Here is a 25,346-nt window from a genome sequence, read left to right as displayed (position 1 = left end):
TGCTCGTCTTTGTGGGAACGGACACAAGAGGGGAGAGATGTGCAAGGGGGTGGTGATGGAGGGTCAGGGTGACGCCTGTGAAGAGAACTCACTCACCCCTGTGGCTTTCTGCTTAGTGTAGGCGTATTTGTCCCGAGTCAGTCTTTCAAAACGGTAGGTGGGCGCGAACGTGATTTCTTCCTCCTCTGAAATCAAACAAAACCTTGGTTTCTGCTGTGATCCCTGTTTCACATCTGGCCACACTGCCTTCCTCTCCAGGCATAGTCCTTCCCCGCACCCCACCCCACCCCCAACCCCGGGAGGATATTCCAGGAAAAGGGGAGACGGCGATGGCTGGAGAGGGCCCAGGAACAGAGAGCCGCAGCTCTTACCAAAGTGCAGGAAGACTTTCTGCTCCTTCCTCTCCATCAGCAGCTGGTCGTGGGACAGGAGGTCTGCGTACTGCTGCTGCTTGATCTTCTGGACAATGGTTTCTGCCTCCTGGAGCAAGGACACAGCCGGGCCACTGGTGACACGTCCCCCATCCCAAACAGGAGGAGGCCCATCCCCACCCACCTGCCTGGAGCCGCGGACTCTGCACCAGACCCTGGTCCTGCGGCAGCCCGGTTGGCTTTCCTTAGCACTCAACTGTTTTTTGCTTTTTTTAAACGTTTATTTATTTTGAGAGAGAGAGAGACAGAGAGAGAGAGAGATAGCGAGCGCGTGTGCACGCAAAAGCATGAGTGGGGGAGGGGCAGACAGAGAGGGAGAGAGAATCCCAAGCAGGCTCCGTGCTATCAGCACAGAGCCCGATGTGGGGCTCAAGCTCACGAACCGCGAGATCACGATCTGAGTTGAAATCAAGAGTCAGACACTTAACCGACTGAGCCACCCAGGTGCCCCTGGCACTCAACTGTTTATAAGGAAAACTCCACAAAAGTAGTTAACTGTCAACCTGATAATACAAGCTTTGGCCGTTCCAAATTTGTAGAGGGACATTTTACTTTTTCACACGGACTTTTAGTATTCTTTTTGTTAACACTTCATTAGCGGGTAGGTATGTTTCCCTTGCTGTCTATGGGAACCGAGGCAGCTTGTTGTGAGGCCGTGGAAGGAGTTGAAACCCCAGCCCCTGAATCTGTGGGCATCGGGACTCCCTGATCCGGGCCTGGACTCCCAAGAGTCGGCGCGGCATCAGTGGGATGGAATCCAGCCGTCCTTTCTCCCCAGACTGTTACCTCTGCCCTGGTGAATGCCCTTGGCAGACCTCCCGGTGAGGAAATTTGTGGGGTTCCTTCCTAGTCCTCTCCCGTCTGCCACGAGGGAGGGAGTGGTGGGGACGTAAGGGGCATAAACAGACCCTCGGTTCCTCCTCAGTCTCTGCCGAGCCTCTGGGGCAGCCAGAGGGAGAGGCGAGATGCTTGGGGAAACGTGGGGGAAGAGGAGTGAGAAGGTCTGCGCTCAATCCCAACTCCCACTGGTCAGAAACTGACTCCAGGCTATTTCTTAGCCTGTCGGTGCCCCAGGGTTCTTGCCTCTCTGCTTCTGCCCTCACGGGATGTGGTATGAAGGTTCTCCATCCCTGGCGGGGACGTTCAAGCTGTAACCAAGGTCTCTGGGCAGACTGCACGGCTCTGCGCCCAGGCCTGCACCCCCCACCTTCCCAGACAACACTTTGCTCTGCCTGAGCGAGCGAGGCATGTCTGTGTTAGGTGGCCCTTCTGACCACTGCTCAGTGGACCGTGCCTGGGCATCCAACGTAAGGAACTTCTTCCTTAGCTGGCCAGTGACCAGCATCTAGGCAGAAAGTTGTGCTGGTCTCCTCAGACCTTAACAGTTCCTGGAGATCTGGGCCGAGCCACTGGAAGACCAGAACGGCTGGGGCAGTTGTGTGGGAACTAAGTGTGAGCAGCGGTAAAGTGTAAAGAAAGGCAGGGGTTCCATGACAGAACAGCAGAAGAGTGCCGAGTCCCAGAAGGGGAGTAGTTGCCTTGGCCCAGCTCAGTCTGTGCCTCCACGGCCCCATGCCCTCAGCTCACTCAAGGGAGCCTCTGTCCCATGAAGCCCCAGCCCCAGCCCCAGGTGGGCAGCTCCTTCCCCAGGTGGATGGCCCTTTCCCCAGGTGAACCACTCCTTCCCCAGATGGGCAGCTCCTTCCCAGGCGGGTGGCCCCTTCCCCAGGTGGACAGTTCTTTCCCCAGGTGGGCAGCTCCTTACCCAGGTGGGAAGGTCCACACGGTAGTTCAGATCACCAAGCCAGAAGAGGTGCGTAAAGCGGTGAGTGATGTTAAAAGGACTCAGTTTTTTGTCTCCCAGAGCCAGAAACCGGAGAATGTTCATATAGTTTTGGTTTCGCCTATTTAAGTGAAAAAGCAGCTATGTAGCATGAGGCCGTTGGTCCCTTACGTCACCACTGTAGCAGGAAATCAGAGGGAGCTTGGGGGGACTGAGCCTTAACTCTCCGGCCCCTGCTGCAGTGAACCACCTGCACGTGCAGGTGGGGCACAGCCAGGATGCAAAGGGCCTTTCAGGCAGAAATGGGAACACATGGCAGGGGGCCTCCCGGAGCATCCTTTTAGCAGGGAACTGGAATCATGATTATTCTAAATAGCTGTCTTTGTGCCTGGGCCAAATGAGCCACATGGGCTTTGTCTGTAAGGATGCCCGGATGAGGCTTTTCCCTTTAGAAATGGAGCGGGATTTAGGCATCTATCAGATGAATGACATAAGGAAATGTGTGTTCCATCCTCCCGACAAAATTCACCCACACGAGAGGTCACTCCTGTGCCACAGTTACGGGAAAAGCCGAGGGCTGAACAGTAGTTCTGGCGTTTAGGGATGTGCGGTCTGCCTGGGCCTCCCGGGAAAGGAGCTCCATTACCTGAGTTTCTTTTCGCTTCCAGAAGTCAAATGGCTGTTAACAAAGCCCAAGGAGGTTCCGTTGAACATAAATGACACCCCCACGGCTCCCTTGTTCCCTAAAGGGAGGGGAGAGGGAAGAAGTCAGTCACACAGGCAAGTTTACCAAGTGGCGGGAAATCAAGGTGAAGCAATATTGTTAATAAAGAGGGAGAGGGGCGCCTGGGTGGCTCAGTCGGTTAAGCGTCCGACTTCGGCTCAGGTCACGATCTCACGGTCTGTGAGTTCGAGCCCCGCGTCGGGCTCTGTGCTGACAGCTCAGAGCCTGGAGCCCGTTTCAGATTCTGTGTCTCCCTCTCTCTCTGCCCCTCCCCTGCTCATGCTCTGTCTCTGTCTCAAAAATAAATAAAAACATTTAAAAAAAAATAAAGAGGGAGAGAAGCAGGTGTGTGAAAGAGATGGACAAAGGCAGAACAGCTCCATCTGGAGTGGGAGATTCAGCAGGTGGCAGGAACTGGGGTGGGGGTGGGGGGTGCAAGACATTCCTCCAGGACAAGAAAACCGGGTAAATGGCCTGCAGCCTGGAGAGATTTCAGCACAGTGCAGGGAGGAGGCTGCTGGTCTGAGCTGTCCGGGTATCTCCCTCTAGGGGAGTTATCAGTTACCCCAGAAAGAAGCCTTGGGAAGATTCAGAAAAAAGAGCCCAGGGCTGGGGGGGGCTGACCTTCCAGGTTCCTGGTGGGACCAAAACTTGAGACCACCTCTTTTTCTTCAATTTTTTTTTTTTTAATGTTTATTTATTTTCGAGAGAGAGACACAGAGAACAAGCAGGGAAGGGGCAGAGAGAGACACACAGAATCTGAAGCGGGCTCCAGGCTCCAAGCTGTCAGCACAGAGCCCGACGCGGGGCTCGAACTCACAAACTGCAAGATCGTGACCTGAGCCGAATCGGACGCTTCACCGACTGAGCCACCCAGGTGCCCCCACCTCTTTTTCTTAATTTCAATCTATTCTAGACTAGCGGTTCTCAAAGTGTGTTCCCCAAACAGCCACAGAGCAGCATCGCCAACAACCGTCAGAAGTGCAAATTCTCAGGCCCCACCCCGGACGTGCCGAATCGGAAATTCTGGGGGTGGGGCCCAGGAATCTGGGTTAAACAAGCCCTGTAGGTCAGGGGTAGGCAAACGCTAGCCCACTGCCAGAGAAAATGATCTTTACATTTGTAAAGAGTTGGGGGGGAAAAAATCAAAAGATTTGGTGACACAGTAAAATGATACGAAGTTCAAATCTCAGAGTCCATGAGGAACATTTTATTGGAACACAGCTATGCCCACAGAGCTGAGTAGTTGCAACAGAGGCGGCATGATCTGCAGAGCCTGAAATATTTACTGTCTGGCCTTTTAGAGGCAAGTTTCCCAACCCCTGCTGTAGGACATTCTAACACACACGGAAGCCTGAAAAGCTGCTCTGGCCAATACCGTAGGCTTGAGCTGTGCACACACTGAACACTTGGACTGTGGCTGGTCCCAACTGAGGTGGGCTTGAATGCAACAGAGGCATTGGAATTTATAAGCCTCAGTAAGAAAAACAGAACGTAGGGGCACTTGGGTGGTGCAGTCGGTTAAGCGACTCTTGACCTCGGCTCAGGTCATGATCTCTCGGTTCGTGAGTTCGAGCCCCGTGTCGGGCTCTGTGCTGGTGGTGCGGACCCTGCTTGGGATTCTGTCTCTCCTCCTCTCTGCTTCTCGCCCACTTGTTCTCTCTCTCTTCCCCTCTCTCAAATAAATAAAACTTAAAAAAGAATTAAAAAAAAAGAAAAACAATATAAAATAATTACTCATTTTCATATTGACTATCTATGGAAATGGTAATATATATATATATTTTTAAGTTTATTTATTTATTTTGAGAGAGACAGCCAAGTTGGGGAGGGGCAGAGAAACAGGGAGAGAGAGAGAATCCCAAGCAGGCTCCACGCTGCCAACGCAGAACCCGATATGGGGCTCGAACCCATGAAGTCCAGAGATCATGACCTGAGCCGAAACTGAGCGTCGGACACATAACCGACTGAGCCACCCAGGTGCCCAGAAATGGTAATATTTTGAGTGAATGAGGTTTGATAAAATGCTAACTAAAACCGACTTCACCCGTTTCCTTTTACTTTCTTGAATGTGGCTCCTGGCAAATTCGTAACCACCTACACGGCTCACCTTCTGACCGGGCTGGACAGCGCTGGCTGGAGCCCAAGTTGAAGAACCTCAGAGATCCTGCGCCCTGCCTCCTCTGGACCGGCGTCTGCCCTGGGTCCATCGTGGGACCACGATGGGTGGCCCAGCTCCCCTGCCCCCCAGGGAGCCTCTCTTTCCAGCTTTCTCCCCATCCTGCAATGTGGCCTGGGCTTAAATCCCTGCTCATCACTTTCCTGCCCTTGTGCTAGGGACAGGTTAAGAAATGTCACTGTAGCCTCCAGCATCTTGTGAATGGGTCCAACGACAGTCCTTGTCCCCACAGGGCATTTATCTTAAATGGGATAATACTCATAAAGCAGTTAGCTCTTGGCCATGAACATGTACGTTCTCAAAAAGGCCTTAGTTCTTCTAAGGTGACGTCCACCAGCATTAGCCAACCAGCATTCCCCGAGCTCTGCCCCATGTTGACCATGGCTGGGAACCATTTGAGGGGAGCAGTAGAGAGACTAGAGGCCAGCCCCAGGGTTGGGGGAGGAAGGGAGGAGCTGGTGCATAGGAACCCCTTGGCCTCCAAGCTACCCGCTAATGGCCACGAAGCTCGGACTCTGCCCAGACCTCATACCTCCCTCTCTGGCCTTGCCCCTGACATCCACTAGAGCTGCGGCCCAGGGGCCTCAGGGCCTTTGCTTCACTTTCCTGCTGTGTGAACACTACCCATACTGACCCTTCCTTACCCCTGGGACTTGAGTCCTTCTCAGAGAGACCCCTGGACCCTCCCCCATCTCAAGTAGAACTGGGGCCTCACTGCCCTGTGCACCTTGCCAGCACGCTTACTCCTAGAAACCATCTTACTGTCTGTCTATCCATGCAAGCAGGCTGCTGTCTGCGTGGTCACTTGCCCAGCGCCTAGCACCGCACTGGGGGACACGGTGTCAGCTCTGTAGTGATGAATGAGAGCTGGGGCAGCAGCCGGAGGCGAGGTCTGGCTGAGGTGTGGTTTTATCTTGTAGCAGGGGGTCCAAGCACCTTACGTCTGTTGGGAAGGGGCCGGGGAAGGGAGACGGGCAGCCCAGGCAGGATGCAGCAAGGAAAGACAGGTTCCTGGGCAGCAGAAGGGCGTGGGCTTTGACAGGGCAGCTACGGAGACAGGAAGGAAGGGGGCAAGTGGGTGTGGACACGGGCAGCTTGCGGTTTGTCAGCAGAAAAGCCGAGAGAGCTCTCAACATCCTGTTGTCTCTGGGACTCCGTCCTGTCCCTGACTCCAACCACCAGAAACCACTAGCCTTGCCCTCAACTCCACCCACGGCCCGCGTGGGTGCATCTGCCCACACACACTCACCGACAGACTCACACATGCACTTGCGAACAGACCTGCGTGTGCACTCACACACACAGACTCACACGGACTCGGACTCGAACATGCAGACTTGCACACACACTCAAGCACAGACTTACACATATAGACCCGCATGTACACTCACACACACGTACTCAGACTTGCGTACGAGGTAGACTCGTACATATAGACACACACACAATCACACCTTTACACCCACACGAAGACTCACACTCACAAACACACTCCTGAAGTCCCCGGCTCTTAATTCAATTCTCTGAGGTGCCCTGACAGGTCCCCACAGGCTCACCGCTAAAACCAGCATTTCCACATCCAACCTGGGTCCTTCTAGAACTACACCAGGGGTTGAAAACATAAAGCCCGTGGGCAGGGGCGCCTGGATGGCTCAGTCGGTTAAGCGTCCGACTTCGGCTCAGGTCATGATCTCACAGTTGGTGGGCTGGAGCCCCACATTGGGCTCTGTGCTGACAGCTCAGAGCCTGGAGCCTGCTTCGGATTCTGTGTCTCCCTCTCTCTCTGCCCCTCCCCCACTCACACTCTCTCTGTCTCTCAAAAAAAAAAAAAAAAATTAAAAAAAATAGTAATAAGAGGGGCACCTGGATGGCTCAGTCGGTTAAGCATCCGACTTCGGCTCAGGTCATGATGTCACGGTTTGTGGACTGGAGTCCTGCGTTGGGCTCTGTACTGACCGCTCAGAGCCTGGCGCCTGCTTCGGATTCTGTGTCTCCCTCTCTCTGCCCCTCCCCCGCTCGTGCTCTGTCTCTCTCTGTCTCTCAAAAATGAAAATCGTCAAAAAAATTTCAAAAATATGTAGGAATAAAAAATTTGTTTAAAAGCCTGTGAGCCAAATTGAGCCCCGACCTGTGTCTGTAGGCAAAGCTTTCTGGAACACAGCTACTCCCATTCAAGTTCGTGCTACCCACGGTTTCTTTTGTGTCGAGGCTGCAGGGGTAAGGAGCAGCACGGACCCATAGAGCCTAAAACATTTGCCATCTGGCCCTTTACAGCAAGTCCATCAAGCCCTGTCCTAGGTCCTGGACTCTCAAGGTGGGGGCCTTTGGGGCCAGCAGCATGACACCACTTGGGAGCTGGCTGGAAACTCAGAATGTCAGGCTCCGCCTGAGACCTGCTAAGTCAGAGCCTGCATTTTGGCCAGATCCCCAGCAGCTCTGGGGTAGACCCCAGATGGGCTTAGGCTGGAGGAATCAACCATTCCGGCTGCCCGGGACCGAGGGGATCCCAGGAAGTGAGGCTCAGTTTTCCACCCAGGGATGTCGCTGTTGGTGGGGACGGGATGGGCACACGAGTGGAGCCGGGGACACGCAGCGGGGGAGCGCGGCCACTCCCTGCTCACCCAGCGTGTTGGCGATGCCCGTCTTCACGTTGTCGGTGCAGATGTGACTGATGCGGTTCTCATGCTCCGGCTTGGCCAGCACCACGATTCGGATATTCCAGAGGGTGTGGATGGCAACCTGGAGGGGAGCACAACATGGTGACCCTTGGCCCGGGCATGGTGCTTGACCACCCGGCAAGGGATTCCCACCCAGCCCTCACCCCCGAGGTGCCGGGAACCTGTCTAGGACCCCCAAGCTTCACGAAGCCTCCTAATGATGCCTTGCAGGTGCAACAAAGTTGAAGAACCAGGACTGGTAAGATTTCAGTGAAGCAAGAGTGACCTACAAGCAGGGGCAGGGAAGAAGGGACGTGCTAGTGATTTTCAGCAACGCCCACGGACCCCAATTTCAGAACAGGTGCCCCTCTCTGGCCCTGGAAGGTAACGGTGGTGGTGGAGAACGACCAAGGAACATTCAGGCATCTTTGGAAATTGAGAGAGGAGACAGGCTGAGCCCACCCTTGCCTCTGAGATGCTCCTGGCCAGCCTCGCAAAGCCCACTGCCCCTGAGTCCCACCCAGCGCCCTGGCCAGGTGCTCACTGTTTTAAAAGTCATGCTGGTGATTTCTTGCAGGGAGTGTCTGAGTATCTCCAGCCACTCCTTCTCTCCCAGGGGGTCCTCCTGGGTGCCGATCACGTAGATGTCATGGGGGATGTAATCGGCAGAATCATCCCGAGTCTTTCCCTGCCCCTTGGAGAGAAACCAGGACGTGATCTTCTTGGGAGGGGGGGCGTTACCTTCAACAGCAAAACCCAACACCAAGTGAGTCAAAGGCACATCAGGAGAATTCAAAACACAGGTGGGGGAAGTATGCAGGGCAGGAAGTTCACACAGTCACTGAAAACCATTTGGGTCACCCAACAAAGTATTGTAGATAGAGAATTAGGTACTAATTGTTCCCAGGATGTCAGGTAGGGTCAGAGTGCAGTAACGTTTCTTTCTAAAGATAACATGAACTTTTAAAGATGAGAACTAGTACCTGAAGATGCCATATGGTGCCTTGAACGAGTGGCACAAGATGTCAAACACCATCCTAGTCTTTGGGGCTAACTTAGTGACTGAGACAGTCCTTGAGCAATGTACATTCCATTGGCAACGACAGCCCAGCAGGCTGGCAGGTTTGGGATGGGGGCTTTTAGCCCAGGGTTGGGAGACAACAGGGACTTCCTTGCAAAACAGAGACATCTCAGCTGAAAACTAAGAGCCAAAGAAACAGGAAGAGTGTGGAGACCTCCTCCATTTTCATTTCAAAAAATGAGTCAAAGCAACTCAATAAAGAAACGATGAAAGACATTTCTCCTCGAAACACCCTTCAAGATTGAGTAAACTTTTCCCCCAAGGAGATAACCCTCTTGGCTCACAAGTGCCAAGAACCGACGTGACCTGACTGCCATCATTCTGTTCTCTGCCATGGTTCGTGGTGGGACTGTAGACCCCGGGGCCGGTGGTCTCTGCTTGGGGAAAGCCTCCCACCCACCCACCCAGCCAGCCAGCCAGCTCCTTCCACACTGTCTTCTGTGTGAAGGGCACTCCCTCCAGTTGGGAACAGGATGGGCTTAACCACGTCCAGCCAATCTAAGACCTCCATGCTCACAGAGGAAACACGAGAGGGACAGCGTACCCGCATGCACGAACCCGAGTGGAAAGCTGATAGAATCAGGCGGCCAGCAAGAAATACTAGAGAGGACAGAAGAGGACACAGGTCCCCAGGCATGGGCCAGAGTTCTACTTCAGGGCTACTCTGGCCCCTGGAAAAAAATCTGGGCATGAAGGCCTGGTGGCTTGTGGAATCTGGGTCAGCGGCTCTCCTGACTTCCCTGTTGGAAGACTAGCCCACTCTCCACTCAGCCGACAGTCCAGGACTAGCAAATTACGTTCTCATTTCCAGATCACTTCCTGTCCCTCCATGAAGGGCTGCCACTCACCCTACTCCTCCCAGAGGACACTGCTAGGTGACTACTAGCCGTGTCAGATGGCGGAGGCTGACTCCGCTCTGGACAGTGCGGGGAGGAGAGACACCCAATTAAATTAAAATATCAGATAAACAACAGATAACTTTTAGAGGAAGTCTGTCCCAGGCAATATCTGTTCAACTAAAATTCAAAATTGACTAGACATCCTGTACCTACTTAGTTTTTCTCTAGCTGAAAACTTACACTAAATAATTAGTATGACTTATATTTAGTGTGATATATTTAGTATATAAATATGTATTAGTATTTAAGTATATAGTACATGGTTAGTAAATATATATATATATATATATATATATATATATATATATATGGTGCATATTTAGTACTTATTTCTAGCTGAATACTTCCACTACCTGGTACAACCTATATTCAGTATAATATATATTAACATATAATATGTATCCGTATATAAATATATATAGTATATATTTAGCATAATATATATTTAGTATGTATTTATTTCTACCTAGATACCAATACTAAAAAACTGTGCCGTTTATATGAAATTCAAATGCAATTGGGCATCAGAGCTCTCTCTTCCTCTCTCAGTAAATCTGACGAGCGAGTTCTCTCTTCCAGACCTGAGGCCCCCTGGCGAGCTGCCTAAGGCTGGCAGGTGCCCAAGAGCCCCGTCACCCATATATGCAGTTTCCCTAACACTTTCCAGCTTAGACATGCCAGGTAACCCAGCCCAGCTGCTCTTGGGGCATGAGAATCCCAGAGCTCATTTCTCTCATCCATTGTCTCAGGAAAAGTCCACAATTCCCTAGAAAGGAGGCTGCGTAGATGGGCTGGGGAGTGGGGGCAGGAGGAGGACAGGTGTCCCCCACCCATCTGCAGATGCCCGAGGCAGCAAAGCAGAACCCAGAGGGAGGGGATGGGAGGAAGCGGATGGGGGTGGGGGGCATGTGGACCCACCCATGTTCCAGGTGCCGATGAAGATGGTGATCATGTCCGGCTCCGCCTGCTCCGAGTGCTTATTCTTCATCTGCTGGAGAAGCTGACAGAAGCCTTCTCTCTTCTAGGGATGGAAGGGCAGACAGACTCAGAAAGGCCTCCACCTCCCTGCACATTACACTTTCAAAGGGCTTGGTCAGCTTCAAGAAAACTGAGAGGGGCGCAAATCAGTACGAACTTGCAGGAGAGCAATCTGGAAATGTGGGTCCAAAGTCTTAAGGAAGTGGCTTCTGACTGCCATTCCTCTGCAAGGACCTGACTCTAAGAACCACCAGGAGGGGCGCCTGGGTGGCGCAGTCGGTTAAGCGTCCGACTTCAGCCAGGTCACGATCTCGCGGTCCGTGAGTTCGAGCCCCGCGTCGGGCTCTGGGCTGATGGCTCAGAGCCTGGAGCCTGTTTCCGATTCTGTGTCTCCCTCTCTCTCTGCCCTTCCCCCGTTCATGCTCTGTCTCTCTCTGTCCCAAAAATAAATAAACATTGAAAAAAAAATTTAAAAATAAAGTTATATATTAAGAACCACCAGGAAACGTGCAAAGACCCAACTGTGTCACGGGGACCGTAGCGCGCACTTCAACACAGAAAAAATTACAAACGACCTCAGTGTCCAATCCTAGGAAGCAAATTAATAATCGTATTATGAGTCATCCACATGCCAGACAGAATACCGTAGGGTTTACAAGTTTTGGTGCAGAAATACTTTCTCAACAAGCATAGATGTCCAAACCATATTGTTAGGTGGGAAAAGTCAGTTGACAAAACAGTATGAATAGCACTGTTGCATTTTTATAAAAACACAAACAAAAACCATCCAGAAAGACAGAGTCCAAAGTCTACTAGTAGCACAGGTGTGTTTTCATTTTAAATGTTTTGCTTATTTGTTATTTTTCCACCAATGAGAATAGATTACTTATTTATTTGCTTGTTTTCCAGTTTATTTCTTTATTTAGGGAGACAGAGAGAGAATCAGCAGGAGAAGGGGCAGAGAGAGGGGCACAGAGGATCCTGAGCGGGTTCTGTGCTGACAGCAGAAACAACAGACAGCAGAGCCCCAACGTGGGGCTCGAACTCACAAACACAAGATCGTGAGTTGAGCCAAAGTCAGATGCTTAACCGACTGAGCCACCCAGGCACCCCAAGAATAGACTACGTATTTAATGAAGGAAAATTTAGATCAAGGAAGCTAACAAGAAAAGAACAGATGAAAGCTGTCAGAGTCTCCTTCATAGTCTTCACTGAGTTGTCCCGGGTACCTGGGTATACAGCAGGGGACAAAGCAGCGCAGCTCTCTCAGAGCGTGCCGTCAAGGGCAGGCTGAAAAAGCACACACACACATATATTTCAGGTTGTACCATATGAAATTACCAATACGTGCCTGTTTCACACCTGCAGAGATGGCAATTTCATTCGATTCACCCTAATAATTGCAAATCCCAGGTAATCACTTCTGAAGAAACCAGCTCACAGGACGTTGTGAGGACTGTCATTATGGAAACCTGTCTTTAGTTACGTACGAATGGCTCCAAATTTGGTGCCTCGGTTTACTGCTGTGTCTCAATCCTGAGCTTGCAGCAACGGGCAGAAATGGTTTTGGGATCTATGTCCCCGTACGCAGAATGACGCCCAGCCACGCGTTCTTTCTCTCCACCTCCCCCCGCCCCTTCGCTGTCATGCCTCTGAGTTCTTCCCACCCTCTCAGCCAGCTCTGGGCACCTTCGGGCCTCCCACTGGCCTCCCACCAGCCCACCCCTGCCACTTCATCCATGGGGCACGTGAAAGAAGCCAGGTCCTGGCACTTGGTAAGCTAAGCTGGGAGCCCTTGTCCCTCTGTCTTCCCATGGTGCTAACACACAGTCAGCCAACAATCTGATGTGATTAGAGCGCTTTGCGCCCTGCCTCACGTGAGCCATATATTAACGGGTGAACAGTAAGGCCAACGTGGAGGGTTTCAGTCCCTGGGTGCCATGTCGTAGCAGAGGGATCAGATCATACAGAAGCCAGACTCTGGCTACACAGAGGCCCCCTGCAATGCCCAAAGACCCTGAGGATTTCCATCAGCCAGCACCACCTCCTGTTCCAGGAGCCAGTCCTGGTGGGACGTCTCACTCCTGCAGAGTGGGGCAAAATGCAGACACAGAAGGAGTGCTGGCTGGCATTTGGAGTTAAATCTGAGGTGCCCCAGAGGGCTTCTGAGTCCAGCCCAGAGAAGAGAAAAGGTCTCCCAGTGGGGCTCAGGGTGGGATAAGGCACAAGTGATCAAGGACGCGCCCCCGGGGGCAAGCTGTTCAAATCCCAGCAGACCTGGGACGTGTCCCAATCTCCCCGGGACTGGTTTTCCCAGGTGGGAAGGGGGCTGTGAGAACCAAGTGAGCTAATGGTGCAAATTTCCAGGCACAAGCAAGCCTCAAAAGACACATGTCCCTCACTCCCCTCCTGACCCATCTAAGTAGTTTGTCATCACTCACTTTGGAATCAGCAAAAACATATTCCTTCCGCAAGGTCTTCTCCTTCTCGGTTTCCACCAAAATCACCAACTTGTTCAGAAACTTCTGAGACTTGATGAGCTGCAGGACTTAAGAGAAATGAAAGTGAATTTATTCACTCATCCACTTATCACACTACAATATGTACAGTCTACGCTATATTCTGCCACCTGATCAACAACAATCCTGACTTCCCATCCCCAGGTGAGCACCACATTTATGCCTAATTTCCTAGATCCCTTTGCTCCTGGCTGTTCTTCTGGACAAGGGCTCATGCTTGAGAAGGGTGGTGCTTTGTACAAGCAAGAGGCAGCCTGGCCAAAGCAGAGACAGTATGAAGTGTCACCTTTTCATGTTCCTCCTTTGCTTTCTCTCCTCCTCCCTACCTCCGTTCCTTCCTTCTTTTGCTTTGCTTTTAGTGTCTAAATTAAAATTGTTCACTTCTATCAACAACCAAGACTCAAATTGTTCTACAAGATTTTTTACAAACATTAGTATCCCCCCCACCCCACCTCCCTCCAATGTCCTCCTACCGACAGGCAGCCACGTTCAACTCCCTTAATGGATTCTTTGGGAACTTTACTGTCTCTAAATAACATGCTTATATTACGTCTTGGTGTTTCAGTTTTAGATATTTCCTATTGCATATCGACTTCCCACTACAGAAGATGAAGGTTTAGATCTCTTTCAACCTGTCTCCCTTCTCACACTCCTCTCCCCCTACTAATGCGTAATTACAGTCCCCTCCTCATCTTCTAGTAATTTTGGCCAAGTAAGTACTCAGTGTATTATTAGGACTATGGAAGGGCAATTGACAGATACACCTCCACTGCTTGCCTTTTCCTACACAACTTTGTTTTTCCTGGAGTTAATAATTGCCATGTTTTTTTTTTTCCATTGGTCCTAACCCTCCTAGTATGTAACTCTCTTTTTCCTGTAATTAAACACTTTTAGCAGGTTTGCCATCCTGGGAAAGCCTCTCCCAGAGCCTCTGGGCCCTCTCTTCTCTGGGCTGGGGACCTCTAAGCCTCATGCATAGCCATTACCTTAGAACTTCCCTCTCCATCATTCAGGAATTCACTCACTTGTCTCTCTTGTACTGGATCCCATTTCTCAGCTATCATGTCTTCCTCTTTCTTGCTTTATGCCCAAGTTTTGGTAGAGCAACATCTCTAAAAGTTTTCCAAAAGGGAATGGGTAATAACTTTTGGAGGCCTGGCATGCCTGAAAACCCTACCTTCACACTTCAGAATAATTTTCCTCAGGACTCTCTCTTTGGAGAACTTGCTCTATCATGTCTAGTTTTGGGCACTGCTGCTGACAAACTCCAAGTCATTTGGATATACCTGTCTGCAGAAGAGTTAACCTGGGAGGCCTGACCACCATCCTTGGAAAGATGCTTGCAAGGTGGTTGTTGAAGGGCATCTGGGAACATGGATTTGGGAAGGGTCCCAGCATCTCCTGACTGATAAGAGCAGCTCACTATCCCCAAACTGTTTCTAAAACAGTATGGTTTATGCTGAACATCCGCTTTCCTCCTGGAAGTCTAGAATTTGGGTACGTGCCAGGCAGAGAGGGTGCCTATGTGACCAGTCGCCAGTAAAAATCCTGGGTGCTGACTTTCTTTTTTTTTTTTAATTTTTTTTTTTTTAATTTTTTTTTTTTTTTAACGTTTATTTATTTTTGAGACAGAGACAGAGCATGAACGGGGGAGGGGCAGAGAGAGAGGGAGACACAGAATCGGAAACAGGCTCCAGGCTCTGAGCCATCAGCCCAGAGCCTGACGCGGGGCTCGAACTCACGGACCGCGAGATCGTGACCTGGCTGAAGTCGGACGCTTAACCGACTGCGCCACCCAGGCGCCCCAGGGTGCTGACTTTCTAATGAGCTTCTCTGGTAGATGACATTTCACATGTATAGTCACAACTCACTGGGGGAGTAATTAAGCGTGCCCTTTGTGACTTGTATTGGGAGAGGACTCCTGGAAGCCTGTGCTCGGTTTCCCCATGGAATTCTTCCCATGTGCCCTTTCCTTTTGCTGATTTTGCTTTGAATCCTTTCACTGTAATAAAGCATAGCTGTATGACTTTATGCTGAGTCCTGGGAGGTCTCCTGGTGAGACACTGAACCCAGAGATAGACTTGGGGGGAGCCCTGACACAGTCTGTAATCTATCTTTTACCTTGAAGATTTTAGGATCTTTTCTTTGACACGAATGTTGTTAAGAATTTCCAATGCTGTGTGCGCCTTAAGGTGGAACAAATTTCCTCTGCTATGCTGGGCACTTTGTGGGCCATTTTCAATTTGGAAACTGGTGTTCAGCTCTGAGAATTTTTCTCATTGTTTCCATTTTCTCTTCCTGACTTATTTTGGTGTTGGACATCTTGGACTGGTCTAATTTTAAATAAGCTCTTCTCTTCTATTTTCCCCTCACTTTGTTCTTTTGTTCTACTTCTGGGAGCCTTCCTCAACTTTATCATTTTACCCTTCCATTCTGTTTTTATTTTTAAAACTTTCTGCTGTAATGTTTTAATTTCCGCTTCCTTATCGTCTTCCCCTCTCTTCCTTCCTCCTTCTACTTTGTTCTCTGGACGTTCCTTTTAAAATAGCACTCTGTTCTTGTTTCATGGTCCAATTTCTTTCAAACTTCATAATTTGCTCCCTCCAAGTTTTTGGTCTTTTTGCTTATTTTTGCCTTGAGTCTCACTGCCCATCCCAGGCTTCCCTTCAATGTCTGGTGATTCTTGGCTGTGTCTTCCAACAGTGACAGAGTCACACTGGGCTTCTGTACTGGGTGGTCTCATGGGCTGACTCTTGGGGAAACCTCTTGATTTTTGCCCCTGGGCTGGTCATGTGCTCCAGAGAAGAATCTTTCAACCTCCTGCCCACAGCGTGTGGACCTGGCTGGCAGCATCCGGGCCAGGCAGGGATGAAGGCTGTGGGATCAACATTCAGAAGTAACTGCTATTTAGTCCTGTGTTTCCAGTGGGTTCCTCGGCCCTTACCAGGACTGGTGTCCCCCCAGCCTTTACCTTCTCTGGAGAACTAACATCCAGTCTTCTAATGAGTGAGGGGACCTAGAGGGGAGGCTGTGAGGAATGGAGAAAGATCTGGTGGGTCTAACTCTTTTAAAAGAGATTTTCTTCCAATCCTGATGTTTATAATCTCACCTTCACCCCCACTTCTAGGGGCCCCTCACAGTATCAATTCCTGTACCCTTTGTGGGTTCTGTGGTATGAGTCAGGTGTCTCAGTTTTTCCTACTACATGCTTAAAATTGAGTTTTGGTTCCTATAAGTTGGTTATCATTATCCATCTGTTTTTCAGCACATAGAATTTTGTTGCCATCGTTTTCTCACCTGGTCTCTTTGTCCCTGCGAGTTTTGCTTTTAGGAGGGAACTGACAAGTGTATGTTCAACGGCCATCTTGACAGAAATCCCACCCAAGGGAAATCGTGGATGTCCTGTATGCTCAGAAATCCCTTGTCGGCACCGTAAATACCCCATGGTGTGACTCCCACTGCTACCAAGTGGGATCCCCTCAGACTCTTCCTAATCCGCTACTATGAGGCCATGTCTCCTTCCTTCCAAACTCCTGGTTTTCCTTGACATCCATATGCAGGATTGTGTGGCTGCTTCCAAGATGGGACATCTTGCTCGATCAGGATTAGTACTCTACCAGGCCTGGTATGTGGCCCACTTGTCCCCACACCTAGTTAAATAAAACCAGAAGCTCTTTGTGGTTCTCTTCTTTGCCCCTCTACATCCACCCATGAGCAGGTGTGAGCAGTTCTACCTTCAGAACATTCCCAACGTCCATCTTTCAACATGTCAAGCCACCACCATGGCAACTGTCTGGCGACTGTCAAGGCCTCCTAATTGGTCTGTCTCCCTGTCTCCCACAATCTACTTTTAGCACAGCAGCCAGAGTTCATCTTCAATGGGATCACACTACTCCCTTGCTTCCAATCTCCTAACAGTGGCTCACTGCCCTTAGAACATACCCGGCTCACCAAGCCCAGGATAGGGGCCCAATCTCCGCACCGTCTGCGCTCCAGCCACTCCAGCCTTCGCACACGCCAAGCTTGCTCCCATCTTGGAAACTCTGCTCAAGGGCCGCTGTCCATGGTGTCTGCATGGCCAGCATCTTCTTGACACTCAGGTGGCAGCTCAAATGGCACCCCTCCATCATTGTCCTATCATCCTGCTTACATTCCCAGCCTAGAGCTTATCACTCCCTGACGCCTTACTGGTTTATATATTTGTGTACTTGGTTATTTTCTCCTCGACCCTTACTTGCATGGAACCTCCCTAAGAACGAGGACCCCCCCCCCCCGCCCCGGCTTATTCACCTTTGCATCCCCAGCACCTGACACATAATACACCTAGTAACTGCTCAGTGAGTGAATACATTATGGTTTCCTCATACAGCAACTGGCTTTTCCTATGCACAGAAGAGCTCAATGCCAAAGCTACCCATGAACATGGTGACTGGAGCAGGGCAAGGAAGCTCCAACACCTGCAGCCGAAGATTTCCTTCAAATGATCAGCACTTTACAGAACCATGATTGGAAACTGTGCCAGGACTGGCTGAAAACACGCCTTATCCCACCAGCGCTCACAATGACCCTACAGGAATTCGTTTCATGGCCATGGACATGGAGTGTGAGTGGTAAAGCCACTATTCAAGGTCAAACCACTATGAAGCTGTGGAGCAAGGATGCAGACACAGTATGTGAATCCAGTGTACCCAGAGCTCCTCACTGCTGAAGCACCCCGCCTCCGGTGCCAGTTATAGACAAGTCCCTAAACACGCGCGGCCCCATGGACTGTGTTACCGCAATGGTCTTGAACTCATTTGTTCATTCACCCACTCAGGGATTCACTCAGTATGTATTTATCAATCACTCTGTGGAAGTATGGCTGTAAACTCTGGGGATTTAGCAGTAAACAAAAAAGCCCCACTTCCTGGCCTCTGTGGAGACCACATTTTTCTGGTGGGCGGGCGTGGGGGGTGGGAATTTATGAGCAACATTGCAAGCGCCTCAGTCAATTGGCAATCCCTGACTATGCACCTGCTGGGTACCTGGTCCTGTGCAGGATTTCAGAGGGTGTAAGATAGGGACTTGGCCCACTTAGGGGAGGGAACTTGTGAACAAGTAATTGTGTCCTGATGTGACTGACAGATGCCATAACAGAGGGTGAGCTGGGCTCCACGGACTGAGAGGACAGGGACCAGGTAGGTGCGGCCTGCAGGCAGTCTGGGCCGGCAGGCTCTGGGCATCCATGCTTCTCCTTAAAAGGCTCATTAACCTCCACTGTAACAGTGCATTCTCGACACGAGCTGGGTTTTCCCAGGGCCGCTCTTCTCCAGCTTGGCTCTTTCACCCATCCCTGATCTGACGGCAACTCTCACACCGCCCATAATCCCACAAAGGGGTATATTCACTCCTCTAGGAGGTCAACCCATCCATCAGTGCTCTCCGTTCCACAGAACGTCTCCAACTTTTACTTTGGCATTCAGGGCCCTGTCCACTCTGGGACCTCATGCCCCACTGCTCCTCCCCTTGGGGCCACAAGTAACATGAGATTTCCCTAACACCCTGCTCCGACATATGCCACTCAGTCCTAGTGCCCTCTCCTACCTTATGCTTGGTGAACTCCTATTCATCCTTCAAAGCCCTAGACAGAGCCATCTGTAGTATGAAGCCTCCCTATATATCCCACAACAGAGCTAATCAATTGTCCTTCCAGGCTAACCTTGCATCTGACACACGTTCTAATACGTGCTCACAAGTCAACTTTCCTTCTAAACTGCTACATCTTTGAGGGAGGACTATACTCGGGACTGGTCTGTGGAAGATACTCCAAGGAAAAACGTCCACTGAATTAAACTGACAAGGGTGAACAGTGCTTCCCAGAACCCTCGAGTCCAGAAATTCGAGATCTTTACTTCAAACCCTCATACGCCCCATGTCTCTGGCCCTGCCTCAACACTGTGACCCTCACTCTGCATGATCATGACAGCCCGTGTCTGTGTCTGTGTCTGTGTCACGACACCCCCGTGTCTAGGGACTTTCTTTTCCTGGTCTTTCCTCACTGCTGTATCCTGCCCTCTCCATCTTCTGCCTTACCTTGGAAGGATGATTAGAACAGCCACGGTGTTTTCATGAGCACCTACTACTTACTAAAGTTGACCTCTTTAAGGCTTGTGGCAGCCCCACAGGATGTGTATCCTTATGACAAGAGCACAAGGAGAGAGGCACTAGACTGAGGTCACGAGTGGCCAAGCTGGGATTCCAGGCTGGGCTTCTACCGTCTCCCCTGCGCCATCTACGCTCTTCCCCTCCCTGCACCCCACTTCCTGCATGGGGCTGGTCCCCAGACTCCCACCCCACCTGCTGCCCTGAGAGCATCCCTTGGACCTTGGTGCCACAGCCCAGATAGGAGCAAGAGGTTGCAGGCCCGAGCAGGCCCACGTGGGGTTGACCTCTCTCCCCTGACCTCTGCCTGGGCACTTTGCCATGGGGCCGGTGCTGCTGCTGGGCACAAAGGAGGTGCTCTCAAATGCCTCAGCTCATCTACTCCGCATGACAAACCTAGGAGAAATCCATTATTGTTATTACTATTACTATTATTCCCATTTCACAGATGAGGGAAATGAGGCACAGAGGCCATAAGTAACCAGGCCAACATGACATCACTAGCAAGTGGCAGGGCCTTGATCTACCCGCACTCCTCTCTGTCCCCTTGTGCCCAGCACAGTGTGGCACCAAGCCAGCACTGAATATAGAATCTCCCTTCCTGCCAGTCTGCAGGCCCAGCTGTAGGGGACTCTGGGGGATGTTGCCGTAGGGCTTGGCTGTCGAGCCAAATATCTGCCATCTGAAGAGACAGCTCAGGTGAGTGTTCTTGATGGGTAAGTCTAGAGATCCACGTGAAACATGCCATGAGATGCTGCGTCTGCCATCTCTGTTGATGCTTACTCAGGCCCAGAGCAGTTGGGCGATGCGTCCAGGGTCACACAGCTGCTGAGTGGCAGAGCTGGGATATGAATTTAGGCAGTTTAGTTCCAGAACCCACATGCTTGAGCACATGCTAAACTGGGTCTCAGTCTACGCTACGCTAAAAGATGCTGACTGGTCCGGCAACCCTTCCACGTGCAGGGCTCTGCACGGGGACCGTGCCGTGGCCTTTTGCAACAGCCTGGCTCCTAGTGGGGAAGTGCGCATTCACAAAGAAGTGCCCCCCGGCCCCCGCCCGGCGCCGAGCATGTAAGTTCACTTCCCCAGGCTTCGGTGGAAGGCAGTGGAACAGACGGAGGGCCTCGTGAAGGAGGCACATGTGAGGTGGGCCTCGGAGCCGGGCGGGGGACCCACAGGCAGGGTGAGGGGTGGTGAGCATCCTGGCACAGGGGTGGGCGTGCCTGGTGGGACTTCCTCTCTGGCGGTCCGCAACTGACCGGCCAGGCGTAACGGCACCTGCAGAAGGGGAGCGTCACGGGTGTGGGAGGGGGTCTTACTCTTATTGTGGCTGTAGAACTTGTCCTCAGAACCGTCCTTGGACTTCTTAATTATCAGTTTCCCAGACTCCACGTCGACCTTGAGCTGCAGCTTCTGAGGAATCCCCAGGGATTCTGACTTTACCTGCAAGGAGAGGGGAGACGTGGGTCACCCTCTCTCTCTCCAGACTCTCCCGGAGCCTGTGAGCCCTTCGTCCGTGGGGCCGCACAGCCCTTGGCCGCTCCAGCACTGGTGTCCCGTCGGTGCCATTGGGCTCCTACCTCCCAGCGTCCCTCGCCCCAGAGCCCCAGTCCATGTTTCTGCGGGCAGCCCCCGAGAAGCTGGCGAGCGTCGTGTGCACATCAGCTGCTCTGCCAACAGGTTTGGCAGAGGGAACAGGTGAACTACCGGAAACTGATTCATTTCACTGCTTAATTTGACAACACTCATTAATCTGATGTGTCATCTATTCCCAGAAAGGATGTTCATAACAGATTTAAGCTCCTGGGCCTTGTTACAACCAACAATTTAACATTTACTGATAACAATAAGGAAAAAGACAATTGCCTAGGCATGCTCAGAAGCTGGAGATGGAAATACAGAATTATCATCAGGGCCAGAAAGGGCCTTTGGGGCGCATCTCGTCCTGTGTTTTGGAATATGGGACCAGGGATGGGCTGGCTGCACCGGAATCTGTGGATCGTTAAGAAAAACAAATTTCTGTTATCTGAGCTCGGAGGTTCTATGTAAGTCACGCTCGGGGAAATCATGGAAATTGTATGTTTTCCTGCTCTTCTCTTGAGGCACTACTTTGCTGCCAGTTTTGGGGGCCCCTTTTTGATGTCACTTACTGCCACGAGTTGGAAGATACAGTTTAAAGCATCTTGGGCCGAGGAGCTCTCCCCTGGGGAGCCTTCCCTGAAGGGGGTTCGCACACCTGTCTGGGTACCAGCTCCACACGTGGCCCTGCCAACCAGCACTCTCAGTGTCGGGCTCCTTGCCTTCATACCGCTGAGCCAAAAGGCTGTCCTTCCACAGGGACCAGAACGGCCCCCGGCTTCCTGGAATACAAGGGCACAGCCACTCACCTCAAAGGTGACCGGAGGGATGAGGGAACGTCGATGGGGAGACTCAGTGCCTTCATGCAGCAAGGCCTTGACCTGTGGGCATGAATGCACAAGGCTCTTCAGGTTGGGGGGCACGGGGAAAGCAGCGTCTTTGGGGACAGAGTGAAAGGGAGCAGAGAGCGTGCACACTGGGGCATTCTCTAAGCGAAGAGAGGACCAAAGAGAAGCCCAGAGAAGCCGCATCCCGGGATGTCCTAATACCTTGTCTTCAATGGAGGACAGGAGGCTCGTCAGTTGGCTGAGCTTGGCCACCATGTTGACTGGATTGGCCTCACCAGGCGCCTGAGGAAAAGAGCAAGCGGGGACAGCAGTCACAGAGTGTCACCATCCAGAGGCATTCCGCTGGGCCCTTTCCACGCTCTCTCTCATTTTGCTCTCCCCGCTGACAACCCCCTAAGTGCTATCACCCCCCTTCGCAGACAAGAACATCAGCTATGCAGCATCACCTCAACATTATCACAGCCAAAGAATAAACCTTCATCTGCTTCTCCAATTTCCTGTCACCTCAAATTGCTCAAAAAACATTCTGGGATTGGCCTTGATTGTTACCTTTGTTCCCCCTACATCTACAGCATTGGTGTTCCTCCTCTACTTCCAAAATATAGCCATCTCACTGCTTAAAACCCACCACCGGGAGAAAATTATTTGAACTCCTTACCCTGCCCTCTGAGGCTCTGTATGGTGACCCTTCACCCCCAGCCGCTCTCCTCCTCACCTGTGACCTGCGCGTGGCCTTGAGCTACACTCCCCGAGGAATTCCCAGAGATGTGGGGGATCACCTGGGAGGACCACCTCCTCACTCAGGTCTCAGATCCACAAAGGGGTGTTCGTGGACCACACTAGCTAAAGATGACCATCTCTCTCAAATCACTCTGCTTTGTTCCATATCAACCACCTAGGTCATTCATCTGTTCCTTGTGTTTTCCCTGCTAGAACGGAAGCTCTGTGAGAACTGGGGCCATGAGCATGACATGCAGGACTAGCACCTGGCCATAGAAGATGCTCCATGAAGTTGGTCAACACGTACAGGAGGCCCAGAGAGCCGAAGTTCCTTGTCTGAAGTCACACAGCCAGTGAATGGCAGAGCGGGACTTGAATCCATGACCGTCTTGAGACCAAATCCACGGTCTCAAGCGTTTATTCCCAGAACCGACATTTACAAGGCATCTACTCTGAGCCAGATGTGCAGTCACACATGTGGAATTAATGATACCATCCCTGCCTTCCAGAAGCTGGAGGAGAAAATCAGACATGTGTATGGAGTGGAACGAGGGTTATCGCCAACCAGGTGAAATCCCTTTACCTCACCCCTTGCTTAGGAAGTCAGCCACCCTGCACTTTTGTTTGACATCCAATTCCCCCCCCCCCCCCACTTTAGTGTACTACCTGTCCCATCACCTCGGCTACCACCCCCACCATGGCCATCACAACTGCCCCCAACCACCCTCATCACCCCCCCCAACCCTCAGGACTTTGTCAACACCTCAAACACATCCTATTTGTCAACATTTCTCTTTTGGTTTTGCCCTGCTCCTTAACAAAGCTCAAGGTCAAGCCTCAGGTGGGGTGGGGTGGAGGGGCGTCGGTGGGGGTGGTGCAGACCAGCTGATCAGCAGAGGGACAATTCAGGATCCCTTTGTTCCGGGTTGTTTTTCTCATAAAAAATTTAAAAGATAACAGATTTGACCTCCTTCTCTCCTTCTTGGACACTTGGAATGACCTGCTGGCTTCCCGGGGCAGTCACCTTGTGGATTTAGGCTGCTGTCTTCTTCCCCTCTCCTGTCTCTTATGAGGCAGGCTTGGCAGAAACTTACCGAGTGTAAACAAAGCTATCGACAAACTGGGGGTTGGTTCTCAGGACCGAAGGGATTAGCATGATGCCTGCACTTGTGGGTCCCAGCCCGCAGAACATACGGGAGAATCTGAGGAGTTCTGCTGCTGCCAAGCACATTTTAAACGCATCCATTCATCTAATCCTAGCATGAATCGATTCTTCTAACCCTTGTTTTGCGGACGGGAAATTGAGTCACAGTTGGTGAGTCAACTTGTCCGAGCTCACACAGCCAGTATAGACCTGAGACTTTCAAGTAGATCTAGCCCAGTGTTTCTCAGCTGGTGGTGATCTTGCCCCCCAAGGGACATTTGAAATGTCTGGAGACATGTTGGGTTGTCACAACTGGGGGATGCTAATGGCATCTGGTCAGTAGAAACAAGAAGGCGTTAACATCCTACAATACACAGGACAGTCCCCCACAACCAAGAATCATCTGGCCCCAAATGTCACGAACGTCAAGGCTGAGGACATAATTCACAGCTTAGCCTAGAAGTGAGCGAATTGGTCTGAGTGACACCTGCGGGTTCCCATAACTGGCCCAGTTATTTTACTTTGCTTTTTAGTTGCCCTTTTAAAGGGAGGATGTGGGTTCCAGGGTTAACGACTCTCCCTTCTCACCCCGGGCAAAGCTAGGTCTCTCCTAACCCTGAAGTCCGCAGTCATTTTAGTAACGTTGCACCTCCCATCAGTTCTCAACTAAATTCCACATGCGGGTCCAGGTGTCCCCAGCAGGTCTCGCCTACCCAAGGAGAAGGGCCTAGTGTCATGTGATCTCGCACAAACATTTCACTTACTCCTTCAAAAACCCTGCAGTATCAGACACGCTATACCCATTGCACAGATAAGGAAACGAAGGGCCACCAGGGGCCCGTCAGATGTTGAGCTCATCTGTTTCTCAGTGTTCTTTCCTCTACTGCTGGCAGCCTTGGAACTTCCTCCTCCATTTGTGAACTTCTGAAGGCAAGAACCACCTCTCTGCATTTCTTTGTGGGTCAGGGTCTCTTAAGGGAGAGTGGGAAGGAGAACCCCCTCTCTCCAACCTCATCTGAGGTTTCTCTCCATCCTGTCCCAGCTCTGTCCTGCAGCACCCCAGCTTGACTGCTGTCACCTTAACTTCCTGGGGGCCTCTACCTCTTCTGGTCCATTTCAAAAATGTGGGCATGGTCTTCGGTTCGAACTATGTAAATGTGAGGGTCTGGCAGGGTCCCTGTTTTGCCTGGATTTGCTTTTACTTTCCCAGAAATTAACGTATCATCCTTCACTTCGAGGAAAGCAAAATCACCTTTTTAAATTTCTGGTGAATTCTTAAGCTGTATAAATAGCACATATACATTTTCTCAGTAAAAAAACCTCTTAGCAAACACTCTTAGCAAACAGTATGGTCAAACCCAAAGTCCCCCTTGGCCTATCCCATTCTCCCTCTGTCCATCCCCCCTGGGGGTGACTAGACTAGCTCTTTGGGTATAAATCCTTCTGGTCTGATTTCCACATATAGATGTACCTCGGAGTTTATATTGTTTTGCCATTTGCTTTTTTCCCCTAAGACAACTGCCTACATATAGAACCGGGTGCTTTAAGGATGTGTGCAATTAACATGGTCGTTGCAGATAAACAATATTTCAGAAACCCCGTTTCTACTCCCAACTGCACACCAATGAACGCAGAGTCCCTGACCCCAAAAGCCCGGCCAAGCC

The 25,346-nt window shown here is 51.1% G+C and overlaps 1 protein-coding gene across 1 annotated transcript in view; it reads right to left on the bottom strand.

The window, feature by feature from the left end:
* The window catches only part of INPP5D (inositol polyphosphate-5-phosphatase D), a 122,883-nt gene that overhangs the window by 27,552 nt on the left and 69,985 nt on the right, over positions 1 to 25,346 (bottom strand). Inside the window, exons 7-17 of the mRNA XM_030326163.1 lie at positions 22,020 to 22,100; positions 21,780 to 21,851; positions 20,712 to 20,835; positions 13,174 to 13,280; positions 10,673 to 10,775; positions 8,319 to 8,515; positions 7,739 to 7,856; positions 2,861 to 2,957; positions 2,197 to 2,335; positions 372 to 480; positions 97 to 185 (exon numbers count right to left, since the gene is read on the bottom strand). Of these exons, the coding sequence (XP_030182023.1) occupies positions 97 to 185; positions 372 to 480; positions 2,197 to 2,335; positions 2,861 to 2,957; positions 7,739 to 7,856; positions 8,319 to 8,515; positions 10,673 to 10,775; positions 13,174 to 13,280; positions 20,712 to 20,835; positions 21,780 to 21,851; positions 22,020 to 22,100 (1,236 nt within the window). The remainder of the gene's footprint in view (positions 1 to 96; positions 186 to 371; positions 481 to 2,196; positions 2,336 to 2,860; positions 2,958 to 7,738; positions 7,857 to 8,318; positions 8,516 to 10,672; positions 10,776 to 13,173; positions 13,281 to 20,711; positions 20,836 to 21,779; positions 21,852 to 22,019; positions 22,101 to 25,346) is intronic.

Source organism: Lynx canadensis, chromosome C1 (genome assembly GCF_007474595.2).
Source record: "Lynx canadensis isolate LIC74 chromosome C1, mLynCan4.pri.v2, whole genome shotgun sequence".
Lineage (NCBI taxonomy): Eukaryota > Metazoa > Chordata > Mammalia > Carnivora > Felidae > Lynx > Lynx canadensis.
This window is presented reverse-complemented; position numbering and strand designations above follow the sequence as displayed.